This window comes from Chanodichthys erythropterus, chromosome 17, assembly GCF_024489055.1.
Source record: "Chanodichthys erythropterus isolate Z2021 chromosome 17, ASM2448905v1, whole genome shotgun sequence".
Classification (NCBI taxonomy): Eukaryota; Metazoa; Chordata; class Actinopteri; order Cypriniformes; family Xenocyprididae; genus Chanodichthys; species Chanodichthys erythropterus.
Window position 1 is genome coordinate 41,402,870 of NC_090237.1, and position 22,579 is coordinate 41,425,448.

Here is a 22,579-nt window from a genome sequence, read left to right on the forward strand (position 1 = left end):
CCACATATTTATTCCCACATTTATTCACATGAATGAACATACTGGCTTAACCTGCACACTGTTTCATTACATACTGATATTATACTGTCACTTGCACTTGTATAGTGTAAAACCTAGATAGAAAACCTAACAGAGTTCATCTGTAACTTTATAACATTATATCTGTAGCCTAGAGAAACAGAAGTTCACTGACTGAAGAGCAGCAGGCTCTGGCTGTCATGTCCACTGAAGCAGGTGTGTGTAAGAACATCCAGCCGGCCGGAGAGAGACCCGATACTCTGGCATCTGTCGGACGGAGAGGCCGTGCATTCCCTCAGAGCAGACATTAGGCTTTCTCTCATTTCTGTCAATAACTTACCAGACGTTTACACTTAATCATGCAGTGTGTGTGTTTTATGCTGCCGTCATGTGCTAGCAGAAATGTGATAATTTGTGATTACGAGCTCATCGCATTCAATTTTCAAAATGGGAGGTCGTTCATGTGCAATTTTTATCTAGGAAACTATTTACAATAATTCCGAGAACACTTGTCAAATTTGCCCCTATTAGGGTGTGTTCCTTTAAATGCAAATGAGCTGCTGCTTTCCAGAAGAGGGCGGAGCTTTAACAGCTCAACAACAACAAAGCTGGAGAATCTCACGCAGCCAAAATGAGGAAAGTGTTCAGCCTTACATTGTTCAAACCGGAGTCGACACTGATGGAGAGACTCAGGAAGAAGTTACAACTTTTAGACGTTTCTGAATGGTTAGTGGATAAATTGATGTAGTTGCTGTGGAGTTGATTCAACTCATCCACTAGCATGTGCCGTCATGTTCATCTTTTGTGTTGAATTGACCCTCGTTTGTGAAGCAGTCCGGTGTAAAATGACGGCATGAACAACACTCGACTACAGCAACTCTTCCTCTTCTCTAAAGCAGCCCAACATGGCCCCGCCCCCTTTGTTGAGTGTTCTCGGGGGCAGGGTTTATGTAAATTTTAGGGTTTGTGATGTCACTAATCCAGGAAGAAGCTCATTGTAGTCCCTACCAGCCGTTTTTTGTAGTCTTTAAAAAGTGATTTCTGTAAAAGAAAATATCTCTCTTTGCATTGAACTTTGAGTGTCGTAACTTTGCAGATGTTGCTTATGATCAAACAGCAACATTACACACTAACTAAAGTTAAATCAACCTCCCCTTTAACAGAGTGATCTATAGGCATTATTGAGCTGGACACTCTCTCCACAGTGACTTTATTCTAACAGGAGAACATGGCTTTAGCAAAGACACTCTTTCTGCCTTCAACACATGCAGGTCCACTGTTTTCAGGGGAACACCGCCATCTACTGTTTCTAGTCTGAACTCCATGAAAAAAACAGACTGTGGCAATAATATTGCAACAATAACACTGCAACTTCTTACTCACTGACCCTGAATCAATAATATCGTCAAATCTAGTTACACAAACAGCAGTGTTTACTGCAGAGAATGCTCCGTCTTGATCTTATATTTGAAATGAACATAAACATACAAAACATTAAGTCTTAGTCATATATACTAGTCAACTGTGTGAGAAGTATCTTCTGAACTGATTGGGTATGTGACTTTATTAAAGGAAAAATATGTCAGTATATATTGAAGGTGTAAAGGGACTGATTCTGTTTGTTAGTCAGTGATTTATTTATTATCTTATGCCACAGGTGAAAAGATCCTATTCAGAAACATCGGCTGGCCTTGAACACACTGAGGAAAGGTGAGCATTAGAAAATAATGATTTTACACAGAGGATTGTCAGTGGTTCCCTTAGGGCTTTCTTTTAAGTTACTGTACAGCATAAGTTGCTAACAATTTGATAGATAAGGACTACAACTGTTGTCCAGTTATCAAGTGTGTAAACTCACATCCTTTCAGTGGAGTGTGGCAGTTATTGTGATATTCCCATCTGTGCTCATTCACGTTATCATGGACAATTAAAAGCATGTCGTTCACAAGATCTTTTAGAAAGACTGTCGGGTTATTCCGGTCTCATCATTGACTGCACTGATGGTGGGATCATGTATATTTGCCACCACTGAGAAAAGAGCACAAAGTCCCAAAAATACTGAAATGATTGCCTACATATACATTAAAACATGTTTATTCTGTTCAGCAAAGGCAAAAATCGCTACAACTGTAGTCGGTAGTCCTAATTTATATTCAAGTACAGTTAACCACAAACTTTATTTCAGAACCACTGTTATTAAACCCTCCACTTCTCTTTTTTATGTTGGTCACAATAGCTATAATTATATGTAAATTCAGGACATTTTTAATTTCCTCCTACTTTTAATAATTCATACTAAGCTGACACTGATGCCCAAATAGAAAGTGCTCTCACAGGAAGAGGAGGCAGTGAGGGCCCGATAACTGAAGGGAAATAACAGCTGCTGTGCTTTCTGATAATGGGGACAGTGAAAATAACCCTGATCTAACACTGATATAATTCATGAGCTGACGCTCAAGGTTGGTACATATACTGTATCACAAAAGTGTCAAATTTTAAAAATGAGGCTGCCAGAAAACGCTGTAAAACACATTTTACTATGACATTTTTAGTGGCCATTTACAATAAGGTCTCATGGGGTAACATTAGTTAACTAACAGTGAGCAATACATTTGTTACAGTATTTATTCATTGCTAGTTTATGTGAGCTCAGGTCTAATAAATAGTATCCTTATATATAGCTTTTGATTTTGATAGTGTATTAGTTGACTTCAGATTTAAAATGTCCTGATAATTTACTCTCCTCCATGTCATCCAAGATGTTCATGTCTTTCTTTCTTCAGTGGAAAAGAAATGAAGGAAAACATTCCAGGATTGTTCTCCATATAGTGGACTTCACTGGGGTTCAACGGGTTGAAGGTCCAAATGTCAGTTTCAGTGCAGCTTCAAAGAGCTCTACATGATCCCAGACGAGGAATAATATTATATACTTTTTAACCACAAATCACGTAATCACATTTTCCTCAAAATCCATAATTTCTTTCCCACTGAAGAAAGAAAGACATGAACATCTTGGATGACGTGGAGGTGAGTAAATTATCAGGACATTTTTATTCTGAAGTGAACTAATCCTTTAATTGCAAATTATTATTATTATCTAATATTGTTAAGTGGTGTACAGGTGTTTATCTAATGAACTAATGTAGTTAAATACTGTTTACAAATGAAACCTTAAAGTAAAGTGTGTCCAAATGATTGCGAGACAACGTGTGGTACTGTGAGATGAGGGAGTCTTCTTATATTCTGTTATTTCTGCTCCATCATACACTGAAAAAACAGCTCCAATGAAAATATCCACATCTTGAAAACAAGCTTATAGATACATTTAGGTATTTTTCCTGGACAAAAATAGTGATTAAGAACCCTGGAACCTCATAACAGCCACAGGATGAGTAGAAGGGTGTTATTGATGACCTAAATCCAGATTGGTGTTACAGTGGCCTCTGTTGGGCATCTCCATTCTGGTGGTGGACTCTGTCAGAGAGCCCAGTCCGTGTGGGAGCGGACGGCGGCTCAGTGTGGCAGTCAGCTTCTTGCGAAAGACTCGACACAGGAACACATAAATGAGAGGGTCCAGACACACGTTAGTTGATGATATCCAGAGTGTCATCTCCTTGGCAAAATACAGCTGGTTTTGGGCCCAGCACTGGGAAGAAGTGCTCCGGGTCTGACTGAGGGTGTAAGGGATTCGGGCCAGGTGGAACGGTGCAAAGCATACGAAGAACACTCCCACTACCACAAACACCTGTGGAGGAGAGGACAGTTTAGCACTGGTTAGCATGCTGGACACCAGAAACTGGATCTTGTCAAACACAGAATGTAATGCCTAAGAAGCAAACTCACAACAAACATTGCTAACTACACTGAAGCTTTATAAAGGAGCAATATCTCTGAGCAGTTAGCTATACGAGAGGTGGGTCACTGTGATTTTGATAAGACATGTTCCTGGATCAACATATTTTGTTGGTCCTGGAACAACATTCCAGTTTGAAAATTTAATCTTAACCCTATTCCTACCCCTAAACCTAACCCTACCCATAAGTTATCCCTAAAATCAGAGGGGAAAGATAGGTGAATAGCATTGATGTAGAAGCACCTAACCCTGGCTGCAAGCCTAAACTTGACATAAACGGTAAACTTGTCCCTCAAATCTGATTGGTTGATTGGAATGTTGTTCCAGGATCAACAAAGATGTTGATCCAGGAACATGTCTTACTTGGCAAAATTATGGTGACCATGAGAGGTGGGCGCAACCCACAGGCTATGAACTGATGGGGGTCAGCGAACAGTGTGCAACGTGAGTTTCATCATCAGAAGAGTACGCGCACCGCTGGCTTATTGTAACACTGTGTACATGTACAAGCAGGTTGCACATGCACATTTTATTTTTTTTGCAGTAATTAGTGTATCCACAAGGCGGAACACATGCGAGCTACTGTGACAATGGAGGCCTACATAGACGAGGGATTGTGTGAAGAGATTAGAAACTCTCATTTGTACAATTTTAGCATGAAAGAATACAAAGATGTTTACATGGGTTGTAACTAGTGGTGAGACATTGCTCAAAACTGTGCATGTGCCGAACGCTTTTGTACGCGTACGAGTCAAATGAAGTCTACTTTGCAAGGCTGTGCATTCGACTGTACATGTACACTAGTAAAAAAACAAAGTATAGCAAGGCTTTAGCCAACCGTCATTAGAATTTCGGACTGAGAGCGGTTTAATAATCACCCCAAGCCGAACCAAGCTCAAGTGGAAAGATAACTGGAACCATTACTTACCGTTCGTAGAAACGTTCAGCCTGACGGTGGAAAAGCAGCTTTTCTCACACTTAATTCAAGAAAGAAACTCTGAAGGGTTTAACCTACTGCCCTTTAAAGTGTGTCCTCACAATCCACAGAAGCGGTTTGTGGTAAATGTGGTGATCTCAAGCATATCGAGGCTGGTGCTGGTGTTCATTATTCTGTGTGTGTCTCCTGGCAGGATTTACATAACTTTACACTGGGTATAAAAAGTCTACACACCTCTGTTAAAACAGCTGGTTTTCATGATGTCAAAAAATTAAACAAAATTAAATCATATCAGAACTTGTCGAGTTCAGACTACACAGTATTTTTGTCGGTTACGATAGTCACTGTGTCAGATTATATGATTTTGACTCCTAAAATCTTGTCGTGTTGTGGACAAGAAAAGTGTCACGCATTGCTACCCGAGCATTCATCTCTTGCCGTCTTTAACCACGGGCATGCTGACAGAAGATGCTATAAACAAACAATGAACAGCAGCATGTTTTGCTCTGTCTTGTCAGAAAAGCCCAAAAGTGGACATTTATCTTAACTGCATGGATATTTGGATTTCCTCCAAAGAGAACTGAGTTGAAGACTTCAGATGCAAAAGCCGCTAAACGCCACCTCCATCAAAAATTAGATAATGATATTGAGCGAATGCTCTCCGCACATAGTATACGTTCATCAAATACTTTCACTTCTAATGACACACTACACAAGCTGAAATGATTGAATCTTGCGTCCTGATGCCTACTGTCATTTACGAATTCCCACAACACCCTACATCAAGCAGATTGAGGCAAAATCAGACTAAAATCATGCAGCCTGAACTGTTTCAGGTCTAGGCTCTGGCTGGGCCATTTCAAAACATTCATCTTTCTTTGCTGAAGCCATTCTTTTGTTGATTTATATATATATGTTTTTGATCACTGTGATGCTGAAAGGAGAACTTCTCTTCATTTTTAGCTTTCTAGTAGACACCAGAAGGTTCTGGAGAATATGGAGGATGGAGAATACGGGAGATAGCCATCACATACATCACAAAACCCAGCTGTTTTAACAGGGATGTGTAGACTTTTAGATCCACTGTAGGTATAATTACTCCAGCACAGTAAAACAACTCTGCCTGAATCAAGAAGGTTATTCAGCTGCTCCATGTTAGAATTGTTAAGAAATAATGATTGAAACCCATTTGGATTGTCTATTGGATTTTTGAACTGAGGTATCAAAACCAAACCTATGTCAGAATTTGACAATGTTGGCTGCTCAAACAAACACAGTAATGTCTTGAAATCACCGCAGAGCCATGTTACACACTTTACCACGATCTTCAGGATTACTAGGAAGTTGAGTTTGATCAGGGTGGAGCTAAACTTTACAGGAGAGTGGTCTCGAGGGCCAGAGCCTATGTTTCCATTAATCAATATCATTTCCAATTCTTGAGTCAGTGTTTCACCTCCCTCATCCTGGAGGCACACCAGGCAGTACACATTTTCTAACTCTTCCTAATCCCAAATGACTACCATCTGCATCAGAACTTCAGTGTCTGCATAAGAGAGGTTGAAGAAAGAGCACTTTACCTTAGATGTGGTCTGTTTGCTGGCGGTGTCACTGCTGCTTTGTGATGCACGGTACGATTCAAACACTTTCCTGCTGATGAAGGTGTAGCAGACAACCATGAGTGCCAACGTTCCCCAAAAAACAACCTGGCAGAAGTAGTTGAAACCTTCATGCCAGATGAGTCCCATCTTCCCCTTCATCCTGGTGCATCGCAGCTTACCACCAGCAGAGATCGGTGGCATGTGGTTACTCAGGATGACATTCGGCAGAGCCAGCGACAGCATAACCACCCAGATAACTGCACACAGGATCCGACCCACCCCGACCCTCTGCAGAGCACATTTCCAGAACGGATGCACAATCTTTAGGTAGCGGTCCAAGCTAATGAATCCCAGAAGAAGGATGCTGATGTACATAGTGGTATAGAAGAGTACAGCTGAGTACCGGCAATGAAAAGCCCGGAGGTGCCAGGAACCCAACCCGGCATCGGTCAACGCCTTTACAGGCACGGTCAGGGTCATCAACAGATCGGCCATGACTACGTTCTTCAGGTACACAACAAATGTTGAGCTGCTGCGGATTTGGAAGAAGATCCAGGCGGCCAGACTGTTCAACACAAAAGCAACCAGGAAGAGAGCAGCGTACAGGCAAGGGAAGAGTATGGACGTTACGCTAGTGTCCCGCTCGCACTTGAGTGAAGTGTTCACCTGACTCACGTTCATCTTGATGCCTGGAGGAAAAACATCAATAGAGCTGAACGCAGCATTGGGAAAGTCAAGTAATATCCACATACTGCTACAAACGGCTTTACTAGAATAAGTATTCATGCTCACTGGGAGAATTCATGAGTTATGGGGAGACACACAAATACAACAAATGATTTACCCTGAACTTTACAACGGATCTCCTGTTCCCATTAAAGGATTAGTTCACTTCAGAATTAAAATTTCCTTATAATTTACTCTCCTCCATGTCATCCAAGATGTTCATGTCTTTCTTTCTTCAGTGGAAAAGAAATGAAGGTTTTTGAGGAAAACATTCCAGGATTTTTCCCCATATAGTGGACTTCACTGGGGTTCAACGGGTTGAAGGTCCAAATGTCAGTTTCAGTGCAGCTTCAAAGAGCTCTACATGATCCCAGACGAGGAATAAGAGTCTTATCTAAACACTGGATCGGTACTTCCACCTACGTCACGCATGACCTTTCCAACGTGATTACGTCATGCGTGGAGCATCACAGAGCAGTGCAAGATGAGCATTTGTGGTTAAAAAGTAAATGTTGATTTTTTGTTTAGAAAATGTCCGATGGTTTCTCTAGATCAGACTCTTATTCCTCGTCTGGGATCATGTAGAGCTCTTTGAAGCTGCACTGAAACTGACATTTGGACCTTCAACCCGTTGAACCCCAGTGAAGTCCACTATATGGAGAAAAATCCTGGAATGTTTTCATCAAAAACCTTCATTTCTTTTCAACTGAAGAAAGAAAGACATGAACATCTTGGATGACATGGAGGAGAGTAAATTACTTGAGCAAGGAAAATTTAATACTGGAGTGAATTAATCCTTTAAATCTATTGAAAAAATATTTTTATGACATGAAAAGGAAACCAGAAATAACATGTATATAAAACAGCATTAAACAAAACGCATTAAAGTATATCATTTTGCTTATAATGGCAATCATTTTGGCACTCTGCAATTCATTTGGGGGGAAAGTGGAAACAAACACAGACGTACACAATCAAAAATACATATAATACAATTTCAAATGTATATATGCAAGAACAAACACTCACCAGGAAAAGCGTTTTGGCAAAGCTCAAAGAGGAATTAATAAATGTGTTAACGCCTTCCGCAAGCTGCATCCACAGCGCAGTGTGTTTCTGCACTTCTGTACAGCCACACACACACACACACACACACACACACATACAGAAAGAGTGTGGATATATCATATACTTCTATTGGTTTTATATAAAGTTTATAACTATAATTACTACAGACTAATACCCATTCTAACTCTACCCTTAAAAACTTTTTAAGTATATACTTATATATCATTGGATATTGCTAACATTATATGCTATATTTGTTATTTGTTTGTTTGTTTGTTTGTTTCCCCAATTGAAGATATCCCCGGATGTCCCTCGTGGGAGGTTTTTGTCAGATTTAGCTCACTGCTGGAGACTGTCCCTAAACTTTTGATAAGTATGTACACAAGCACATGCACAGTTAAGCACACACACACATGCCTGTTTTACAAACTGCTGCCCAGAGGACTTTTCTCATCATAGTAAAGTCAGTTACTCTTCCTGTCTAGCTTCCTGTTCTGCTGCAGTGGGCTGCCCATCATATGATGTGGTGGAACTTTGTTATTCACTCCTGGGAAAAATCATCCATATTCATTTACATATAGTTGGTAACACGTCTATTTGCAAAAGGACACAGTGAGAGGAAACAGGAAGCAATTATCACAGATACACAGACACACAATGGTTGTGAATCCAACTGCAGCCATTTATTGAAGGTTGGAAACAGGTAAATAACAGACTGACAGATGAATCAAGGAGAGCAGGAGATATTCAGAGAATAAGCCACACTAGGAGAACAACAAAGAGATGTAGAGCATGAAGATCAGTGGACCTGGAGCCAGGGGACGGGAATACTGGGTGGCCTTTGGTGGAGCAAGAGAACCTGAGAGCTTCAGCTGAGCAGAAGAGCACCACAGCAGATTAGGAGACTGCCACAGTGGACCAGAATGAGCAGAAGACCACTAAGATGGTGACGGGATCACCAAGGTGGAGATGATGAAGCATGGGTCCAAAGGGGAACTGGCAGAGCAAGAGACCACAGAGAATCAAGGGACCATGACAGAGCCAGCGGAGATGAGACCACGGTGTGGTCGGCAAAGCAGAACATTCAAGCGCAAGAAGATGTGAAAGAAAACTCCATTCAGTGTTAGCACACAGAGTTCCCTTTTGCATCTTCTTGCACTTGAATGTATAAATTTACAAGACTTAAAAAACGTGCAACTTATAAACTATCGTGATGAGTGATAGGCCAAATGTCTTGATCTTTCTCATCCCCAGTTAGATCCACTTCTGTTTTTCTTCTCTTTACACAGACAGGACTATGTACAAACACAATTTTCTTCAGCACACACAGAACAGACATTTAGCAAATATTCACGCTTTTTTTTTGTTTTTCAACAGCGTTTCTCAGAAATCGCTTACTGCACCTTTTAAAGTCAGCGTAAAACAGAAGTTGTGAAAGTCTTTTCTTCCCTATTGTGACATATATCCAAGTCGAACAGCTTTTAAAATTAGAAAAAATGTAGGACGGGAGTTGATTTTGTCCTCAGGAATTGATTGAATTGTAGGAAGTTGGCATTTTGCAGCTGGTAGTGACGTGTCCGAGACAAATGTCATGAAGAGAACATTTAGAGGGGAAAAGAGGTTCATGTTTTTCATTAAAGATTACAAGGGCATATGAATTTTAAAAATAATTATGTGCACGGATAAATCATTTCTAAACACTGTAAAATTCTGTAAAGGAAAAAAATAAGAATGGTCAGTTTTGTAGGGCTGGGACAATGAATTGATTCATCTCGATTCTGAGATTTTCCAAATGCATCGCTATTCTCTCTTGAATCGATTCTGAGCTTAGTTTTAACAGCAGATGGCGCTCTAGGCTAGTTTTTAAACACATGCTCAAATGCTCATGAAGAAGAGCGCTCGTGCGTTCGAGTCTGATAAAGTACTTACACCTCAGAAAGCTTTTATGACATGAGATTAATGTGAACAGCCCACTGCAAACACCCTTGTAATTCGCTTCAATGGTTTCAAACTTGATTATTTTAGGTTCAAGTGTTGTGTGCAAGGAATTACAAGGAGGTAGAGGTTTTTTTAAAAGCATGTAATGCCATCTGCTGTTAAAAACTAAGCTCAGAATTGATTTGAGAGAGAATCGTGACGAATCTCAGAATTTATCAAGAATCACTTCTTCAACGATTTATTGTCCCAGCCCTACAATTTTGATTTCTTGTTGTCCCTAAGAGTGGATAGGGTGAAGAGCCCAAAAAGGTTGTGCTTGGTGGTGGGAGGCTCAGTTTGGAGGCTCAGTTGGTCGAGATTTGGGCCAGTTACGGCTCATGTGTGGCTCATGTCTGTAGTCCAGATCTGGGCCATCCCAGGGCCGTCATTCTTTGCTGTATTTGGGCCGACAGAAACTAGTAGTGTGACCCGGAGCTGGGCCAGACAATATTTGCTATGTGGGATAAATAGCCAAATCACCTATGTTCCTCATCAGTTTCCAGCATCCCTCCACCACCCCGACTGATCACTTTTGGCTGGTTCCTATCCCAGCCAGGGATACAGGGGGAGTACGTTGGGATCGGCCGAATTCAGAGCTTGGAGCACTCCCATCGGACAACACGGCAAATACACATACTCTGATGATTTGTGATCAAGTGTGAACTCGTGAACAGGAATGAGTGTTAATCACTTTGCCCTCTCAGGCAACAACGTTAAATGTTGATTTCAAGACTTACAGTGATAAAAATGTAAGCGTTTTTTCTGTGTATCCACTTGGACACATTTCAGAGCATTGTTTTTCCATTTTCACTTTTTGTTTTTCTGTTCTGTGCTTCAGAACGCTTCCCACTTCTAGTATTAAAGGGATAGTTCACCCAAAAATGAAAATTTGATGTTTATCTGCTTACCCCCTGGGCATCCAAGATGTAGGTGACTTTTTTTCTTCAGTCGAACACAAATTATGATTTTTAACTGCAACCGCTGCCGTCTGTCAGTCAAATAATAGCAGTGGATGGGAACTTCAACTATAACAGTAAATAAAACTTGCTTAGACAAATCCAAATGAAACCCTGCAGCTCGTGACGACACATTAATGTCCTAAGACACGAAACGATCGGTTTGTGCGAGAAACCGAACAGTATTTATATAATTTTTTACCTCTAATACACCACTATGTCTAACTCCGTTCAGCTTCCTGTTAGTGAGGTCAAAAAACGCGTTCTGGCGATCAGACCTCACTAGCCAGAAGCTGAACGAAGTTGGACATAGTGGTGTATTAGAGGTAAAAATTATATAAATACTGTTCGGTTTCTCGCACAAACCGATCGTTTCGTCTCTTAGGACATCAATGTGTCGTCACGAGCCGCAGGTTTTAATTTTGATTTGTCTATGGAAGTTTTTTCGACTCTTATTGTTCAAGTTCCCAATCACTGCTATTATTTGACTGACAGACGGCAGCGGTTGCAGTTAAAAATCATAATTTGTGTTCGACTGAAGAAAAAAAGTCACCTACATCTTGAATGCACTGGGGGTAAGCAGATAAACATCAAATTTTCATTTTTGGGTGAACTATCCCTTTAACAACTGCAGTTTTTCCAAAATTACCAAATGTGTACTTCAGTACTGAAAGCCAAACTGTTTCTTAAGACTCCATTGTGAAAAAGGCCAGCAGACGTTGCACTTCCTTTCCCAGCAGCTTCACAGTCCTACTCGACAGTCATTGAGTCTGTCATGTGCACCTCTGTAATGGATTGGTTTGATTTGTCCACCACAAATGACAAAAGTTGACTGGAATGGACAGTCAGGATCACTGAAATGATAATTGGTGTTATAGGTTAATTTGTTAACTGTAAATTACTTTCCCAGAAACGTATATTGAGCATGTTCACAAGAAATCAGCTTATTGAAATAACCAGCTGTTCTGGTTTGCGTGGAAACCCGGCAGCACAAGACTTTATTAATAAATCAGGTTATTTCCTGGTAGTGACATCAAAACCTAATCATCTGTGTATCTTACTCCAAGTATTGCATTTGTTATGTCAGCTGTGAGGTTAAATAAAACATTAATAACCAAAGAGTGTCCCAACCCAGCTGGAATCAGAAGCGTGTCAACCCCATGTGCGCTACTGCCTAAGACAATAAACCAGGAAAGATCCCCAAGCTTCTGTGCTCCACAGCAATGGGAGTCCCGGAGAGTCACCTTCCTCTCTCCTTTGCCGGAAGAGCCCTCAGCCCTATATTTGATTTTTGGCTTTTTCGTGCATCATACATCAGTCACACTGATCCCCATATCATCAGTACCAAGACACCGCATCTCTTCTCAGTTAACCGGGTCGCATATGCATCCTAAGACGTTCTCATCCAATAGTGTCAGTACAGTCAACTCAATAATATTGCTGAAGTTTATGGTAATCTAGCAGCAGGTAAAGTGTCTTCTCATTTGCCCTTTAAAGTCACCATAGAATCAAAATGTACAATTCTTATTTATTTATGGAATATTGCAGTATTTATATAAATGATTTATCCATTCACGTCATTATTATTATTATTTAAATTCATGTTCCCTCATAAGGTTTAATCAAATAACTTCCCCTCCTGCTACACACTTCTCTAAACATGTTCCCGGATTTTTTCTTGTGTTTTGATTTTTATGTTGTAGGCTTGTTTTTGTCTCTGGGTTTCCTGTTTCGTGTTCTTTGGATGCCCTTGATTGTGACTCTAGATGTTTCCTTGTTAACCCTTGTGTATTTAAGCCCTCGTTTCCCTGTTTCGTTGCCAGTAGTTTATTCCCTGTGCTTATTTTCTTTATTAAAAGCTGCAGATCCTTGTGTCCTCCTGCACTTCTTGATCAACATTTGGAAGAACTTGAGGTCACATTAATAGCAAACCACAACGATCCAACTGTCCAATCAATTGCTGAAGGACACACCGTACATTTGTTTCTTGTTCGAGACTCAGATATACATCACAATAGGGAAGTAAAGACTATCTCTTCCATTTCACACAGACTTTAAGCGTGATTATAACAAGCAGCTGGAAGGATTTTATTCCCCTTTGGATTGTATTCTTCTTGTATACTTTAATTTCCTTCCTGTTTTGATTAAGAGCTGCAAACAGATCCTTGCCTAACATTTTAGTAGGGTACAAAAGGCAAAAGACTCAACAAGAAAAAAGCACATTTGACTTTATTCTCTTTTAAACCACTAGATTGCACAAAATTCAGCTCAGATCTTAAATGTGGAGTAGGGTTATTACAGAATTTCAATTTTCGGGTGAACTAACCCTTTAATAGATCACATGATCAACCAAGCCAGACTTTGACAAATAATTTCAGTTTTTTTTAAAATGAACATATTTTAATGAGAGTATATTTATTGAACACAAATGCATAATAAAACGAAAATAGTACAAACTTAGCTAAAGTGTTTGTTTTGAGCAAATATTAACGTAGACATTATTAAAAACATATTATTCTAGCTAAAGTATTTGTATCAATACTGTGTCTTTTGCCCCATGCGTGTTTTGCCCCGTGTGTCTGAGGGGTAAAAGACCCCATCACCACCTTTTACATTTATAAGATTTTATACAAATAAACCACTTCTATGATTTATTTTCACACAAAATCTGTTGATCCATCAGTGTTTAATAAAAACATGTATTTTTTTCTGCAGTCATACTCTATAGAGTAAAACACATTATTCTTGAGGTGTGTCTTAAGCCCCATTTTACCCTACATTATATTAAAACATAACATTTTAGTAATAATGTATTTAAAGCTTTAATTACCTTTAGCATGAAGGTGGATCATATCAGTATTGTGGAGTCCAGTTGTGTAATTCTTCCTCAGCGTTTAATTCTGTGTCGTTTCCTCAAAACTTCCATGCACTGCTTTTTACCAGAAAATGCGACTGAAGCTAAATGCAGAATCTAGCGTGAGTCTAGTAGAGTCTGTTGTATTTATACCTAACCACAAGCTTCAGTAGACCTACTTAAATGTACCCATTTATAGCAATTGCCCTATTAAGTAGCAGCACATTCAGCTAAAATCGTATGTCTTGTGTCTTATTGTTCTCTTATTTTGCAGTGCAGTTGTGCGGAAGTTTTCTGAATCAGTTTAGAATTCTCAAAAAAGCACTTAGTCCATAAATTAATAAAGCCTTGACATTGTGCTGGTAAAGTTCTGTTCACTGAGGTTATGTCTGTTGAAAAAGAGCACAGAGTCCATAAAAACACATTGAGCATAATTTGTTGAGAAACAAATATATACACACTCACTCCCCAGGTTTCAATGACAAGGTTTGAGATTAGTTGCAGACTAAAATGCATGTTTGAGCTGTATACATCTTAAAATATGTCAGTGTAATTGTTCCTCACAAATAAGGGCACGGTTTCACAAAAGGTAATTGAATTTCAAGCAATCCCACTAATTTGATCCAGTCAAGATAATTGCGTGTGCACACTTTTTCTACTGAGAAGAGCCTGTTATTAGAAACCTATAAAGAAGTGAAACAGGAAATACTATTTTAATATATATATTTATATACACACACATACACACCACCGGCACACACCTGCAGAGGAGCTGGAACTGAACAAGACGAGGCTAGTCATTGAGGGAATAGAAGGGGCAACATCTTCTGAATCCATGTCACCTAATAGAAGGAGTCACTATAAAAAAATGTTAAACATGTTTTGTGTCATTGTGATGCCAAATCTTGTTGATCCCTGTGAGTATGAGAGACTTTAAAGCACTGATTTATTGTCAGTGTTAAGTGGGGATCATTAGTTTGATTGCTGGTTTCAGGATGAGGAGGCCTCATCTATATTGAGGGGGATCAGGAGACCGTGAAGTAAGCACTGATTGAACATTATATACTTAAAGGCCTGCTTGTGTGGTGACGTGCTCATAGTATGTATTTCCCAACAATTATTGAAATGAAAAGTTAATTTTAAAAATGAATAAATGAATAATAATAAAGTTTTTAATTAAGTTGTTTTTCAAATAAAGGTTTCAGAGTCAGTGATATCAGTTATTATATTACTCACCCTGTAACAAGCTCCACTTTAACAGCCCGCAATGTCATACTTACCCTGTAACTACATGAAACAAAAGCATATTTCCCCATGTATTAAAAAAGATTGCAATAGTTCTTTCTACTTGCCTTGACACAACTTAATCAGTGCACTTTCTCTAAATTGCTCCCAAACGTAAGATTGTTCAAGGTCAGGTTTATTTATGTAGCCCTTAAAACAACATCAATGCTGACCAAAGTGCTGCACAACATACAAGACAAAACGTCCTCATACAATACAATTTAAACACTAATAAAATATATCGAAAGAAACCGAAACAAAATTAATGAAATTAAGACAAAAAAATCATGCAATATAAAACAAAATTTAAAACGAAAATTAATATCAAATGAACCATATGCCTGAGAAAAAAAAGTATGTTTTAAGAGAAGATTTAGATGAAGATAGAGTAGGGGATAGTCTATTAGACAAAGGTAGGGAATTCCAGAACTTAGGACCAAGAACGGAGAAAGCTCTGGCACCTTAGGATTTAAGTCGAGATTTTAATCTAAAGCGTTACCAACACAAGCAACAGTAATGTCATCATGCACATTATGTGAGTAATGACGAAGTAACAACTCGCTCCCTGGTCTATTAGCATGTTCACTGGCATCCCGTCCGCCATTATTAACAATTCAGCTTCATTTGTGTCTCCCTGTAAAACGAACATCCATTCTGGATCATCATCCTCTCTCTGCCATCACTTTGTACATCTCTTTTGTAAATACTTTTTTTTTTAAATGTAGTTTTGTTACAGTAGGGGCTGAGATGACATTCATTTTTGTGTATGCATCTTTTCACAGTTTTTGATTTAGGCAGATGGGTAAGTTTATTTTGCTTTCAGGAAATTTAAAGGGTTTTAGAAGTAGATTGTGTTTGTTGTTGTAGCAAATTAGCTCAAAATAAATATGAATAATTAATCATAACTAGTTATAATTAATTATTAATATTTTAATCAGTTAATAAAATTAACTTAATGTAATAAAATTAATATTACAATCAATTAACCTGTTGTTCAATGAACACACAGTGTTAATTGTTTATTAACTAAGAAATGTTCATTTCCAGGTTATGGGAAATAATCTTATTCTACTAAAAGCCTGTAGTCAGGACCGACATGAATAGGGACTCCCGTACATGAGCGCAAAACACGGACAACCTTACGTGTGACATGAACAAGACTTTATCAACTAGACTAAACACTTAAACTACTCTAACATTCACACACATACATGCATACAGTTTACCAAGAGAGAGAGAGAAAGCAGAGTACAGGAAGCAAGAAGTTACAGCATTGTTGGACATTCAGCAGATCAACAGCCTTGAGCAAACCATCAGTTTTAATTTTAACCGGCCCTTCTTTAAAAGGGGTAAGGATACTCAATGTATCCGATAATGAGACTAAGTTTGATACTTGCATGTCTCTCCAAGTTGAATTAAAGTGTCCTGATGCAATTTGTGGAGGCTCCCGTTGAATCTTTGCTGATATTGTCTTGATGAAAGAGAACCAGTTGGATTCAGAGGATCTTTGGTGAATGGAAGGTCTAGGCCGAGGCCTGGCACAAGCTTGGGGTTCCTTAGAAGCTTCTAGCTTCTTAAAGCATCATCTTGACGTCAGCATTTGTCAGTAAAAGAAAAGAAGAAGAGGAGGAAGAGCAGGAAGAGAGGGGGTTCCTTGTGATCAGTGAATATAAGGGGTGAAGATGTCACACCCTCTTGAGGTGTCTGAGCCAATAAGGAGTTCCCCCCTCGGAGGGAAGTTTTACGAGTCTTTGTTCTGTAGCAAGATATTAGCATAAGACACTGGATTGGATGTTTGAGAGAAGAACCCTCTAGATTCTTATAATACTAATGTGTCACAGAGTTAGTAACATGTAACATAAATTACCAAATAGGAAATGAAAGTTGGAGTCCGTAGATACCAAGCATGCTGCCAATGTGATCTCAGTTAACTATACATTTGCAACTATGGAACATTAATACCAAAATAGTTCAAAAGAGAGAATTAATACCTATACCTAATTAATACCATATAGAATAAAGCCTATAAAAGGAAAGTCATGAGATGGGAAACTTGGATACATGTTTATACATTTCCCAAGTGGTTATATAGAGAATACATAGGATTAAGAGAGTTTATTTGTCCTTCTCAGGAAGAATGAGTCACTAGTCTCTCCAGAATTCTTCTGGATCATAAAAGTACCATATAACTGTAACAGGACACCTAGGTTGGCCTGTGTGCTAGCAACATTGGGATGCTGGTTACAGTTTTAGGGGGATGAGTTCAGAGAACTTTGATAGGGAGAGTGAGTTTATGGGTAATTCATTAAATACAATGAATAATTGTGTGGCTGATTGGTCCAGACGTTACATCCCCCCTTTCGGTCGTTGTTGTTCTTTCTATGGACACCAGCGAGCGACGTTGAAGGTGTAGAGAGATCAGACACACCACTGGCACACAAGGCTGGAAGGCTGTGATGGGCTCTGGTTGTATGTGTCTCCTGGAGTGGTGGTCGTTCCATTGCGGTTGATGTAGACAGTAGACAAGCTCAGGTCTCTGAGCTGGTGTTGTGTGAGTGGTCAGAAGCTTGTACTGCTGAGTACTCCTCAGGTAAGAACTGTTCAAGGAGCTATCTTACTAGCGTTAGAAGCTCCTGCAGGTCCGATGCAGGCGTGTCCAGTCGTCCTTGGGCTGCCTGCTGTTGGAGATCCTGCTGTGTCTGCAGGGAGAGGATGCTCCCATCCCTGGCTTCTCCCTGTGGTAGGTCTGGTACCTGGGTCTGTCTGAATTAATCCTTCTCCTTCTGCAGCTGCAGAGGATTTCAGGAAATTGGCTGATAAGGTGTCAAGCAGAAGGCTTTGGCCTCCCCCTCTGTACCTCTGTGCTTGGCTGGGGGAGGTTCTTCTGCTGACTCCATGCGGTGAAGTGAGACGTTTCTCCTGCAGTGGTTCTGTTTGCTGCAGGTAAGAGAGTCTCAGTTCTCTTTTCTTCTGTGTCTCTATTCTGTCAGGTCCTTGTGTCTGTCCCGAGCCTCCATCTCTAGCTGGTCTATGTGGCTTTTAGCATGCATCAGCTCCTTGTGAGTCTCTGTGATCTGGAGTTTGAGGTTTTCCACCTCCTGTTTCAAAACAGTGAGGATGTGGGCCAAGAAAAAGTTGACTTCAGTCAGATCATTGTGATCACACCTCTGGTTTGAGTCATCTGCCTTTACTTCTCTTCCATCTTTGTCCAGTTGCTTTTGGCTCTGGTGCCGTAATTGCTCAGCAGCACTGGTTAGGAGGGTGTTCCTCACGACACATAGCCAGTCCTTTTGGTCTGCCATCTGGGCAGTTAGGCTGAGCATCTGCAACATTTAGGCACGCTTGTGGTGAGAGTAAGGGCAAGAGACTACTGCAAGATCAAACAGAATTTAGGGCTAAAGGCACAGTGAGCAGCCAGGTGTATAAAATACAGCTAGCTTTAATAAATGACTTAAGATGGTTCTTGTGGTCAGATTATTTCTTAGTATTTCTTACTGATGGCTCACAACAGGCTTGACCTCCGAACAAATGGAAAAGAGAAAGAGAGAGGAAGAGGAGAGCTTTCCTATTAGATTGTGCTTATTAGTGGTGCTCAAAATTATGCCATAGCAATCATTCGGATTCCTTTGTAACTGGCTCATAAAATTGAAGCAACTGTTGTAAATAAACAAAATCAAGAAGGAGAGTATGTCTAGTTGCTTGTGGTTATATTGGGAAATTAAACCACACAAGACTAAACAGGAAAATGTAAATAAATCACATAGATGAAAGAAATACTAGTAAAAACAAATAGCTGACTGCTATTATAATTAAAATCAATAAAATATTTAAAGAAGTGATTAAAACAGCAGAATGACCTGGTATTGGGAATAGTCAATAGCACTAGTGATTAACAATTAGATTAGCTTTGGAAATCACTCTATAGTTGGTCACAGCTGCAGCGTGTTCAGGACCACACCATGTGTGTGTCCCTCCCAGAAGTTTAGTCAACGTGTTATTGAAATATCTCAATAAATCCTAGAATTCTTCTTTAGTTAAACAGTTTACATGTAATTAAATTTAGATTTAATCACCCTAGTAACTGCAGATTTAGCTGAACAGTGTTCAGGGAGAAATGCACCTAAGTGCAGGTGAAATTAGCTGAGAAGAATTAAAGGTAAGGAAAGAAAGAAATCAGAAAACCAGGAATGTGGTTAAGGGAAATTGGTTTAGATCAGTTCACACTGCATACACACAAGCTATAGTTAAAGGCTTCACGTAAATGATGCTAACCACTAACTGTAGAAGCTATTAGTTAGCTTAGCCTGAGGTGCAGGGCTGCTAGGTGAGGTTAGCTTAGCCACCTAGCCTGGTTTGTTTACAATATGGCATCACAGGGTGATGAGTTAGCACTTCCTGTGACAAGTCGTTGTCATGGGAACCAATGCACATTTGGGCAATTCAAACAGTTTATTGAGACTGTCTGCTCATTTCAAACAAGTTACGTATAGAGTTAAAATGTGACGCTTATACTTTCAGATTTTCAAAAACTTGATATTACATTCAGTAAAATGCAAATATGTTTTGGCATTTGCAAATTTTACTCATGTAAACTCTTCTCTCTACTTTAAACAACGTCTTGTACTTGTTTAAAGGGTAATTACACAGTTTGCTGTAAGTCAAAGCTTGTTTAAGCATATATAGTTAAGTCCGTCTTGTGCATGAATACTGATATTCCTTTCAGCGAGTGAAATGCAGTTTTGGTCAAAAGGTAGCTATGCTTGTAGGTGCAGGCAAAGTTTAGATGAATGACATCAATCTTAACTATAACAGGGGAGCATTACCCAAATCTACATTTATATAACACTGTACTGAGATTCATTCATCAGAAACAGGTTAAGCAATACTGCAATTGGTATTTCTCCAACCAAAGCAGAATAATCAATTCTGGTACAGTTTACATGCCGCTGAGCTGAGATTCCTTCGTCAACACAGGCTTACGCTCTAATACTGAGATTAGGATTTCTTCGCTAAAATCAGATTAACTTTACACTGATACCATTTGAACATATGCTAAAATGTGTCAAGAGTAGACTCTTTCAGTTACAGTAGAGATGTCAATTCAAGCTATCACTTTATCAGCATCTAACAAGCCAGCAATTAGTGACCAAAATGCGCATCGTCTGACATATTCTGACTGGAATTATCAAATGCACACTTTTAAATTGACAGTGGTTTAAGCTCATAATCTTTGTTTATTCATGCCCGCATTCTCCACCATTTGTAGCAAATTAGCTCAAAATAAATATGAATAATTAATCATAACTAGTTATAATTAATTATTAATATTTTAATCAGTTAATAAAATTAACTTAATGTAATAAAATTAATATTACAATCAATTAACCTGTTGTTCAATGAACACACAGTGTTAATTGTTTATTAACTAAGAAATGTTCATTTCCAGGTTATGGGAAATAATCTTATTCTACTAAAAGCCTGTAGTCAGGACCGACATGAATAGGGACTCCCGTATATGAGCGCAAAACACGGACAACCTTACGTGTGACATGAACAAGACTTTATCAACTAGACTAAACACTTAAACTACTCTAACATTCACACACATACATGCATACAGTTTACCAAGAGAGAGAGAGCTAAAGCAGAGTACAGGAAGCAAGAGGTTACAGCATTGTTGGACATTCAGCAGATCAACAGCCTTGAGCAAACCATCAGTTTTAATTTTAACCGGCCCTTCTTTAAAAGGGGTAAGGATACTCAATGTATCCGATAATGAGACTAAGTTTGATACTTGCATGTCTCTCCAAGTTGAATTAAAGTGTCCTGATGCAATTTGTGGAGGCTCCCGTTGAATCTTTGCTGATATTGTCTTGATGAAAGAGAACCAGTTGGATTCAGAGGATCTTTGGTGAATGGAAGGTCTAGGCCGAGGCCTGGCACAAGCTTGGGGTTCCTTAGAAGCTTCTAGCTTCTTAAAGCATCATCTTGACGTCAGCATTCATCAGTAAAAGAGAAGAAGAGGAGGAAGAGCAGGAAGAGAAGAGTTTGATCTTGTGATCAGTGAATATAAGGGGTGAAGATGTCACACCCTCTTGAGGTGTCTGAGCCAATAAGGAGTTCCCCCCTCGGAGGGAAGTTTTACGAGTCTTTGTTCTGTAGCAAGATATTAGCATAAGACACTGGATTGGATGTTTGAGAGAAGAACCCTCTAGATTCTTATAATACTAATGTGTCACAGAGTTAGTAACATGTAACATAAATTACCAAATAGGAAATGAAAGTTGGAGTCCGTAGATACCAAGCATGCTGCCAATGTGATCTCAGTTAACTATACATTTGCAACTATGGAACATTAATACCAAAATAGTTCAAAAGAGAGAATTAATACCTATACCTAATTAATACCATATAGAATAAAGCCTATAAAAGGAAAGTCATGAGATGGGAAACTTGGATACATGTTTATACATTTCCCAAGTGGTTATATAGAGAATACATAGGATTAAGAGAGTTTATTTGTCCTTCTCAGGAAGAATGAGTCACTAGTCTCTCCAGAATTCTTCTGGATCATAAAAGTACCATATAACTGTAACAGGACACCTAGGTTGGCCTGTGTGCTAGCAACATTGGGATGCTGGTTACAGTTTTAGGGGGATGAGTTCAGAGAACTTTGATAGGGAGAGTGAGTTTATGGGTAATTCATTAAATACAATGAATAATTGTGTGGCTGATTGGTCCAGACGTTACATTGTGTTGGCCTTGTCCGGTCCTGATGCTGAAACCCTCATTTTTAAAATAAAACACCTATTATTAGATATTATCTCTCTGGTGTGACATCTAGATGTCATAAACATGTGCATATAGATAGAGACACATGGAAGATTAAAATGCACAGAATTAAAATGGCTGCCCACTGCGAAAAAAGGTGGCCAACCACGCTTTGTGCTTTTGGTCATGTGCCCAGAGCAGCTACAGTTATATAAACCTACAACTTGGTGGCGCTCATGAACAAACTGACAGAATAGCAGAGGAAAAATCCATAAGCACCAGTGGAGGTGGATATTGAGCAACTTCTGTCTTTGATGTTGTTTGATAAACGGCTAGAGAGAATTAGCATTGTTGTTCAACCTGTCTGGCATTTTTTCTGCATTGAATGGACCAGCGGAAATCACACTCAATTTTCACGACAAGCATTCGACATAAAACAGCACGTACTTCAGTAAAACACAGTCTGTGTCTAAATAAACCAAACAAAATAAGGTCAAGCATAGTTTAGAAAAGGACAGTAAACCTCAACACAAAACA

General features: G+C 39.3%; 1 protein-coding gene across 3 annotated transcripts; it reads right to left on the reverse strand.

The window, feature by feature from the left end:
- Positions 1-1,683: 1,683 nt before the first annotated feature.
- p2ry13 (purinergic receptor P2Y13) lies at positions 1,684-14,279 on the reverse strand. 3 transcript variants are annotated; one of them, XM_067366115.1, is made up of 4 exons: positions 13,964-14,279; positions 9,009-9,196; positions 6,386-7,095; positions 1,684-3,763 (listed from the first exon to the last, which is right to left on the reverse strand). In XM_067366115.1, the coding sequence occupies exons 3-4, from the start codon at positions 7,085-7,087 to the stop codon at positions 3,422-3,424; spliced, it is 1,044 nt and encodes a 347-aa protein (XP_067222216.1). In that variant the 5' UTR covers positions 7,088-7,095; positions 9,009-9,196; positions 13,964-14,279; the 3' UTR covers positions 1,684-3,421. The 3 variants fall into 3 exon arrangements, with proteins under 3 accessions (XP_067222216.1, XP_067222215.1, XP_067222214.1); XM_067366114.1 differs by lacking the exon at positions 9,009-9,196 and adding an exon at positions 8,162-8,256 and having other exon boundaries at positions 13,964-14,278; XM_067366113.1 differs by lacking the exon at positions 9,009-9,196.
- Positions 14,280-22,579: the final 8,300 nt, after the last annotated feature.

Excerpts from the sequence above, each read along its gene's own strand:
- p2ry13 (XM_067366113.1), bottom strand. The coding sequence starts at position 13,985 with ATGATCCACCTTCATGCTAAAG. Across the intron at positions 7,096-13,963 it reads GATCCACCTTCATGCTAAAG|GCATCAAGATGAACGTGAGT; the intron begins GTAATTAAAGCT and ends TTTTTCCTCCAG. Across the intron at positions 3,764-6,385 it reads GCAAACAGACCACATCTAAG|GTGTTTGTGGTAGTGGGAGT; the intron begins GTAAAGTGCTCT and ends TCTCCTCCACAG.